Below are 9848 nucleotides of genomic sequence, written 5' to 3' on the forward strand. Positions count from 1 at the left end.
TATCCTTTGCTAAGCATTATAAAATGATTATATTTTGAAATGAAGGCATCACATAAACGCTAATAATACGGTTGTTTCGAATCTTTCAATAGCTTGTGGAGGAAAAACACTCATTGGTGTGAAATTTTCTCAAAATTTCTCTAATCCAAACTTGCATCTTAGAGCATCTTCAAGAGAATTACCAAATTTTGACTCTCCAAATCAAAATTTAGCCATTAATTTTAGTTTTGGCAACTCAAATTCTAATAGCATCTCTAAGAGACTATTCATCTCCACTCTCCAAATCTTGGCAAGGGGAGGATGACAAGAGGGTCCCACCTATGTAGGACCACGGATAGCAATTGTGTTAGTAGGGAAATGAGTTGCTAAATTTGGTGATTGATGACTTAAGTTTAGTCATTCAAATAGCATGACAAGTCAAATAGCCACTCTCTTGGAGAATATTTTTTATACAAAATTGCTAAATTTATATATAACAAGTGAGATATCGCTATGTTTTTTTTGCATGTACCCACGTAAAGAGCAAGTTCAAATCCTCTGCAATGCTGCTAATATATGGACCCTACGTGTCAGAGGTCCTATTTGGGGAAGAGCTGATGGTGGCAAAGGCAAACGCCAATGCGTGTACACGGTGCGTTTCGCCACGAGCAGAGGAGCAGCAGCACGTCGTCCATTTCTGCCAATGGATGTATGGAGGCGGAGGCATGCCATGCCATGGCTGGTCGCGTCGCGTCTCGTCGGTCACATGCGCTCGCAGCATTCAAGTCCACGCACCTCCCTCCCCTTCTTCCATTTTAGCGCAGCAAAAGCAGCAGCCAAAGCAGAAGGAAAAGCTTTTGCACCGCCGCAGTGGCAAAAAGTTCCCTGCTCTCTAGAGTCTAGAGCGAGAGAGTGAAATTTCTTCTTGGCGTTGCAATTTGCAAGCTGCAATCTTTTTTCTCTTTCTCTGCCATCTCCTTTCCGGTGGTGGGAAAAAAAGATTACTCCTTGGGAAGAGGAGCGGGGCGCGGGGTTCCGTAGAGGCGGTGGCGCAAAGGCGAACTCCGATCCCATGGCCAGAGAAAAGCAGCACCATTGCTGGTATGGTAGTAGCAGTAGCAGCTAGTGAGAGAAAAAAAAAAGCGAAGGGAAAAGGAGGCAAGAAAGCTCAAAGCAGCAGCAGCAGCGCCCTTCTCCTCTCTCAAGTCTCAACCGCTGTAGATTCCTTCGAGCTGCTTGCTGCTCCTTCACTCCCAGTGTGCACCGGGAGAGTGGTAGTGGTGTGGTGGTAGTGGTAGAAAGCAAGAAGCAGCAGTAGCTGCAGCTGTCTCCTTTTCTTTTGTTCTTGCTCCTCTTTGCACGCAAAGAATCGATAGCCAGCCTTTGTTTGCTGCTCTCTGAACTTGTGCTAGCTCTGCACTGCACTGTCTGGTTCTTGGGACTCGCTGTTCTTGGTTGCTGCATTTTTTTTCTTTTGCTTCCTTGTCCCATTTTGGATTTTTGGTGAGGTGAGGTGAAGAGATTGGGTTCTTGGGTGGAGGAGGATGGCCGGAGGAGGGGCGGCGCCGCCACCGAAGCAGGAGGAGCTGCAGCCGCACCAGGTGAAGGACCAGCTGCCCAGCGTGTCCTACTGCATCACCAGCCCACCGCCATGGCGTACGTCTCTCCCTCTCTCTCTCTCTCTCTCTCTCTCTCTCTCTCTCTCTCCAATACCATTTTTACCTTTTGATTTTGATGGTGGAGTTGTTAATCATTCACTGTACTTCGGCATTTATGTTATCTTGCCGTATGGTAGATTTGCAGCATTGATGCCGATGTCTCCTGTGTTCGTTCGTTGTAGTTCGTGGTCACTTTCACCTAAACTTATTCATGAATTTGGTGCAGCTGAGGCCGTCATACTTGGATTCCAGCACTACATTGTGATGCTGGGCACGTCAGTGATTATTCCTAGTGCTCTTGTTCCGCAAATGGGAGGAGGAAATGTGAGTATCCAATCACCTGAAAAATCAATGTCGCGTGCTCTGAAGAAAAAGTCTGAATCTTTTTCTTGCCTTCACCTGTCTGACATATGTGCATCTGAAGATGTTAGAGATAACTGATGACTGAATGAATGAACTGTACCTGCATTTCGTTGCTTTCCTGCTGTCAGGATGAGAAGGCTCGGGTGATTCAGACGCTGCTGTTCGTTGCCGGCATAAACACCCTCTGCCAGTCGTTCTTTGGGACTCGTCTTCCAGCTGTGATGGGTGGATCCTACACCGTTGTTGCGCCGACGATCTCCATCATACTGGCTGGCCGTTACAGCAATGAAGCAGACCCTCATGAGGTAGTTAGTCCCTGCTGGCTGTATCCACGCATTGCTGATGTCGCAGCCTGCCTCGAAGTGTGAATTTCCTTGTAAAGTTGATAAATTTTTGCTCCTGCTATGAAGAAATTCTTGCGGACAATGCGAGGAACGCAAGGCGCTCTCATCATCGCATCGACAATCCAGATCATACTTGGTTTCAGTGGTCTCTGGCGCAATGTAGTTAGGTAGGCATCCTTGTTAAACTTCTGAATGTGCATTGTAGAGTTGCATTGTTTCAGCTTGCAGGCTTGCCAACTGTAGTGTTTCAGTTATCAGGTTTGGCTAGGCCACTCTTTGCACATTGTATTGTTTTAGTTTGTGCCTTGACCATTGCTTACTGTTTGACAGATTTCTTAGTCCATTGTCTGCTGTTCCTTTGATCTCACTTGCTGGATTTGGCCTCTATGAGCTTGGTTTTCCAGGGGTAAGAGTTAGCTTAGAGATCCTTTTATGTGCCTACGATTCCTTATGTCTTTGCTGTTCCCTAGCTCATTGGAAGACTGATTGTAGTACCACTGTTTATCCAGGTTGCAAAATGTGTGGAAATCGGACTCCCAGAAATCATTCTACTGCTTGTGTTTTCTCAGGTGATTGCAGCAGTCATAATGCATTTTCACACAAGTATAGCTGCTGTTGCTGAAAGTTATGTACTAACTGCATGTGTCCCTTATGCAGTATTTACCTCATGTTATACATGTGGCAAAGCCTGTGTTCGACCGGTTTGCTGTCATTTTCACCATTGCTATTGTGTGGTTGTATGCATATATTCTCACTGCTAGTGGTGCATACAAGAATGCTCGACCGAAAACACAAGTGCACTGTCGTGTTGATCGGTCTGGAATTATCAGTGGAGCTCCATGGTAAGCAATTCATAAGTATTTCATCATTTCTCTACCTGGGGGCCCTTTGTTGTTAAAACTCATCATAGCAGCACTGAAAAAATCTTGTAGGATAAGAGTTCCTTTTCCTTTTCAATGGGGGGCTCCAACATTTGATGCTGGTGAATCTTTTGCCATGATGATGGCCTCATTTGTTGCTCTTGTGGAGGTGTGTCTGCGCAGCTTTACCTGACAGTTTAAAACAACTTTTAATTGTAACTCCTGGCTTATGCTACTGCTAGCAATCTAATACTCTGCTAACTTTCAGTCAACTGGGACTTTCATTGCTGTGTCAAGATATGCAAGCGCAACTATGATTCCTCCATCAGTTCTTGGTCGTGGAATTGGTTGGCAGGTAAATATGTAGACTATTTTTCCGGAGAAACTTCAGTTTTATCAATCGCTATGTTCTATTGAGCGCTACTGATTGCTGAGTATCATCTACAGGGTATTGGCACTTTGATAGGTGCATTTTTTGGGACAGCCAATGGAACTGCAGTTTCAGTGTAAGTGTAATGTTACCATCTAATGAGATTGGTTACTGTTTTTCTTCATTTTTGTCTCCTGAATATCTTATCATCCATATTGATCTTTGCAGTGAAAATGCCGGTTTGCTAGCTTTGACACACGTTGGCAGCCGTAGAGTAGTGCAAATATCTGCTGGCTTCATGATCTTCTTTTCTATCCTTGGTAATGCACAGTGGTTTTTCTGAACTTTAGCACACCATATCAATTTCCAGAAGAATCTATGTGCATGAACGAAACTTTAGTAGGCTGTGCAGTTTGTGACTATTATTGACCATGTGTTGTAGAATTGCATCTGCTATGGACTATAAGTTTATAGTTTCCTCGTTATCTCTTGTTGGTTTATTAGGCTGATAATGTTTATTATGCTAAACCAGGGAAATTTGGAGCAATTTTTGCATCAATTCCATTACCGATATTTGCTGCCCTGTACTGCATCTTCTTTGCATATATCGGTAGGTGGTGTAGATATCCAACACCCTTTACCATCGTTTGATTATTCCTGTGCTTTCATTTGCGCACGGCAGTTTCCAAAATCGTCGATGCTTCGATTTTTCAGGTGCCTGTGGTCTGAGCTTCCTTCAGTTCTGCAATCTCAATAGCTTCAGGACAAAGTTCATCGTGGGGTTCTCGTTCTTCATGGGCTTATCGGTTCCTCAGTACTTCAATGAGTATACATCCGTTGCAGGCTATGGCCCGGTGCACACAGGCGCTCGATGGGTATGTGAAAAAAATGAAAACGCCTCCAGTCTTCTTGTGCTACAACATGTCTTTCGGTTCAGGGTGGTGATTGCGAAACATCATATTTGCAAACGAAAAATAATCTGTGAATAAAACTTTTATATACGTATTCTTAGTAATATAAAAGCCAATGCTAGAAAATAAAATTCGGCAAGAAAAAACCTCAAAATCAACTTCAAAATTAAGGTTAAAGATTCAAACTTTATAAGTATAAGCAGAAGCGAAAAGATAGGGGTGTTCATTTTTCAGCTAAACCCTTTGCAGGTTACTGATGTTAATCATTTTGGCATTGCAGTTCAATGACATGATAAACGTACCCTTCTCGTCCAAGCCGTTCGTCGCAGGCCTGGTGGCATACTTCCTAGACAACACAATCCAGAGGCGCGACAACGGGGCGAGGAGAGACAGGGGCTACCACTGGTGGGACAAGTTCAGGAGTTTCAAGACGGACACCCGGAGCGAGGAGTTCTACTCTCTGCCATTCAACCTGAACAAGTTCTTCCCTTCCGTATGATCTGCATTTTCTCGGATTATGGCAGAGCTGCTGCTTGCATCTGGCATGTTTGTCTATGTCAATTGAATTCCATGGTTCTGTAAATCTTTGGATGGGTGAATTTTGGCTGGTTGGGGGTGTTCTAGTCTAGCTAGTTTGCCATGCCACATATTGTTTGCATTTTGATTCAGTACAGAGCTCAGTGAGGGACTGAAGTTTGGTTGATCTGTTTGTTCAGAGTTTCCTGCTAGGAGTTCCCCTTGTGTAAGGTAGATTCAGGCTTCTGTAGTTCTGTTTTGCCCAAGAAGAATCACAGTGCTTAGTTGCAACATGCCATCTTAATCTGTGCGTTTCATGGATATTAAACCCTTTAAACCCACCTTGATATGTATGCTTTCCAGAGATCACAAGCGATACATAAGGTTAAGTTAACAGCTTATGATTATCGCATGCATGAGATGTAAAAAACGCCTGTCAAGAATCAAGACTAGAACCAGCAACAGGTGCAAACGCAAATCTTGTCAAGTAGTGCTATGGGAAATACACAAGACTGTAAGGCCCAAAAAATCTAACCTAACCCCAACCCTGTTAGCTCTCTCCCACACGAGACCTCACGACAACGGGGGTGGACCGGCGTGGTGGCCGTGTTCGGGTCCAGGGACCAACCGGGATCGGGGAAGAAATTCTGACCCGCCCCGTTGCTGACCAGCAGGAGGATAGTTCACTTTATACACGCCAATGCTCTTCTAAAATAAGACAGAAAACTCGAGACCTCTGGCTCTAAGCCCATAGTAAGCTTTATTATACATCTAAAAGCCTAAGTTGATAGAAAAAGATGTGCAATTCACTTTATATAGCCACCGCCAGCGCGGGAGACGGCGATCAATGCGGGCATCACCGACGGCTCAATAATGTTTGCTGCTAATAAGTTTACTACTCCTAACTTTCCGTGTGAGTTTGGATATCTACCGAATTGAGTCTTACCGATCCTTTGCAAACTGGATACTGAGTTATCGATTATTTCCAATATAGGAGTACCAAATAGAAAAAAGAAGAAGAAGATTATTTGGTCTTATTTTGGTACGAGTGGAGATTGGCAGGGTTTTTATTTCTGTTTTTTTTTGGGATGTGAGATATTTTTTTTTTTGGTTTTTTGATAGGAGCATAGTACGCGCAAAGGGAAAGATGATAGATGCCTATGCTTTTTAAGCAGTAACTTTCTCCATCGCATAATATAAGACATAACTATCACTAATACAGAGACCGAGAGAGAATTATAACCACCTTCTCATTTAGATTATCTAGATACATGTATGTATGCATGTAACGTGGTTCAACATTTTGATAGTAAAAATGTGCTAGTTACATGCACGCCTTATATTATGGGACAAGAAAGAAATTAATTATGCATTATATTATGGGATGGAGGGAGTATAGATTTATGAATGTTTTGATTTTTAATTTTAAAACTAACAACACTAAAATTTATTTTCTGATCTCAACCTCTGACTATGCCAGTCTAAACAACTACGACACGCTAATTCCTCTTTAACGTGGCTAAACAGACATGTCGATGATGTTTGGTTGTGTCATTTGGTCGAGGAAGGCATGACCAAAAGATTGGCCATATATTCGCAATAAAACTTGATGAATTTTAATTCTAAAATTTAGAATAACAGAGTTCACAAAATGAAAAAAAAAAGTCCTCCGCGAGCACCACGGCCCATGGGCCACACAGCCTCTGGTTCGGGGGCCCACATTTCACCGCAGCTGCCGGAAATGTGGGCCTGCGAATGTGCATTTCAAAGTGGTTGACGCCTCTCTGTAGCGTCGTCCCAACAAGCCTACACGGCCCATCCAAATAGGCCCACAGTGTACGGATGAATTCACCGTGAATTCAAGGAAATGGGTAGATGACTGCAGAGGTGAACAGTCTAATGAATTTGGACTGGGTTTTTATTGCTGAATCAGAAACGGATGGACCAGATCTGAGCACTACAGCAATGTTATAGTATTACTGTGGAGCCAAAACTCTGCAGCTACAGTATTTACGGTGCTGTTCACAGAATTTTTTACGGTTGCACTTGCATGAACAGTGTTATCTGCTGTGATGCGGAGGATCCGGACCCGAATTCAAGTGACTAGCTCGTGTAAAAATGTTGTGTTTCGGTGCTCTGTACCCGCCGAATTACCATGCTTAAACTTAATGAAGGCTGTAGAGACGGTGGCGGATCAAGGAATTTTTTTAACCTGGATAAACTTAATAAAGACTATAAATTATACTTCCTCCATTCCTAAATATTTAACGCCGTTGACTTTTTAATGTACGTTTGATCATTCGTCTTGTTCAAAAAATTTACATAATTACTAATTATTTTTATATCATTTTATTTATTGTTAAATATACTTTTATGCATATATAACTTTACATATTTTATAAAAAATTAAATAAGACGAATGGTCAAACGTGTATAAAAATCAATGGCGTCAAATATTTAGGGATGAAGGTAGTACACTTTTATAGAAGGATATTTTTACCTGGCCTCTATATCCGGTTGGTTATATACAGTCATTTTCATTTTTTCAATTTTAGAACTTAGCCCCTCAAATAACCAACTTGAAGTTCATGTTCTTATAAAGATTTAAACCCGAAATCTTACGTGCTACTTAGATCATTTCAACCACTAGACTACATGCTATAATATAATATAGTACTAGATTTGTTATTCAAGGCTCGTAAGCCCTGGCAAAGGTCCATGATCGTCAGGCCTTGAATCCATCACTAACTCACTGGGTAGAGATTAACATAATGCGCGTGGCAGTGTGACTGTGAGCATGAAGTGTAATGGTACATTCATACCTTCCTCCCTCTACTCCATGCTACTATATCTCTTTTACGTATTATAGGAGATGGATTTCAATTACTCGAGAAGATATTTCCTCGCTCTTTTAAGTCGTCTAAATAGTTAAGAAAAAACTCAAAAAATTCACAAGATATATTAATACATGACATGTCACTTCATAGACATGCACGTCTAAATTTGAACTCTATAATTTATAATAAAAATAACAAATTAAATTATGATTAGTTTATGCACATTTATAATCATTTTTTTATCAAGTTGTAGAAGTTAAATGTGATATTGTCTGTTTATGTAGAGGTATGTCACACCTTAATCTATTTTATCAATTTTTTTCCATAATCATTTAGACAAGTAACTAAACATACCATCAAACTTTTTTTTTGCTCTGATCGAGTCTATAGACAAGTAACTAAATATACCATCAGAACGTATTTCATGGTGGATTTAATAAACTTATAATACTCACTCTGTTTCACGATGTAAGGCTTTCTAGCCCTGCCTAGATTCATATGAATGCTAATATATATATATATATATATATATATATATATATATATTCATCAATAGATGAATTTAGACAATGCTAGAAAGTCCCACAATATGAAATAGAGGTAGTATGAATCAGATTAGTATATTTGAAAGTAGAAAAATAGGGGAAGGGGGGCATGCGGTTGGTTAAAGGAGCCAGTCCCAATAACATAGATTTGACCAGTTATGATGTACAAATGATATGTGATCCTGGGGGAGCGTTTGTTTCTAGGGACTTATTTTTAGTCCCTAGTCATATCAGATGTTTGGACACTAATTTGAAATATTAAATATAGTCTACTAAAAAAACTAATTTCATAAATGAGAGCTAATCCACGAGACGAATTTTTTAAGCCTAATTAATCCATAATTAGCAAATGTTTACTATAGCATCACATAGGCTAACCATGGATTAAAGGCTCATTAGATTCGTCTCATGAATTAGTCCAAGATTATGGATTTAATAGTCTATGTTTAATACTTCAAATTAGTGTCCAAACATCCGATGTGACATGGAGCTAAAAAGTTTAGCCCCTTAGTACTGCTTTTATGGACTAAGAGCACGTACAACGCGTCGTCGACTGCCGTCGACATGCACGCCATTTTTGCAAAAACACCCCCTACGGTGTGAGTCAATGCCTAGCTGGCTTCTCGTTCGACTACGAGTCGAGCTCGTGCTCCCAGGCGTCTCGACGAGGAAGAAGGCTGTTGTACGGCTCGCTGCTGCGAGGAGACGACGGCGGCGCGGGATCTGCTGCGCACTGCGGGGGTTTTGTTTCGCGCCTTCCTCACCCGCGCAATCTCTCCCGCTCTTCACAAATACCTCCGCGTCGCCCATCCCGATTTCCACCATGTCGCGGCAGGCACGGAAGTAGGCGGCGGCGGCGACGCAAGATCTGCTGAAGATGGGTGCGGCTCGGAGGCGCAAGGCAGCTGCAGCAGCGGTGCCGATGCGGAAGGGTGCGGCGGCGCCGATGCGGAAGGCCCAGGATGGAGCTCGGGTGTCGATTGTGCTTGAGCAGAGCAGTTCAGGCCAGTTGGCAAGTCCACCACCAAGGGCCTTCACTGACGGCAACTGCTTCTTCAACGGGAACGGCGGCGGCTTCTTCAGCAACGTCGGACGATGGGATTCTCAATCTTCAGATCCTGCCACATGGTACGCACTCTCAATTTTGCTTGTGTGATGAAATTGCAAAAATTCGGAGATGCATCCATGATTAGCTATAGCAGATTATTTGGCTTTGTGTTGTACTGAAGAAACATACCAGATTAGTTGGCTTGGTGTTGTACTGAAGAAACTGAATTGCTTGTGTTCTGAAATTGCTTGTGTTCTCCGATTAACATGCTGGAGCCATAGCCTTTATGTATCAAATTTGGTAAAATTCCTGCAAAAATAGATGTATTTTACAGAACAAACAAACTGTGGTTCCTATGCCTATGTGCATAGGTTTATCAAATGGGATCATTAAGTTTCACAATAGCCTTTCTGCATC

General features: G+C 42.2%; 1 protein-coding gene across 1 annotated transcript; it reads left to right on the forward strand.

The window, feature by feature from the left end:
• The first annotated feature begins 899 nt into the window (after window positions 1-899).
• Window positions 900-5101, forward strand: LOC102706675 (nucleobase-ascorbate transporter 6-like). The gene is made up of 14 exons (XM_006659339.3): window positions 900-1635; window positions 1864-1961; window positions 2129-2305; window positions 2411-2511; window positions 2675-2750; window positions 2854-2913; window positions 3002-3186; window positions 3277-3373; window positions 3473-3559; window positions 3652-3710; window positions 3803-3894; window positions 4107-4184; window positions 4289-4449; window positions 4766-5101. Exons 1-14 carry the CDS (start codon window positions 1524-1526, stop codon window positions 4982-4984), a joined length of 1602 nt encoding a protein of 533 aa, XP_006659402.1. The 5' UTR covers window positions 900-1523; the 3' UTR covers window positions 4985-5101.
• The last annotated feature ends 4747 nt before the right edge of the window (window positions 5102-9848 follow it).

Source organism: Oryza brachyantha, chromosome 8, assembly GCF_000231095.2.
Source record: "Oryza brachyantha chromosome 8, ObraRS2, whole genome shotgun sequence".
Lineage (NCBI taxonomy): Eukaryota > Viridiplantae > Streptophyta > Magnoliopsida > Poales > Poaceae > Oryza > Oryza brachyantha.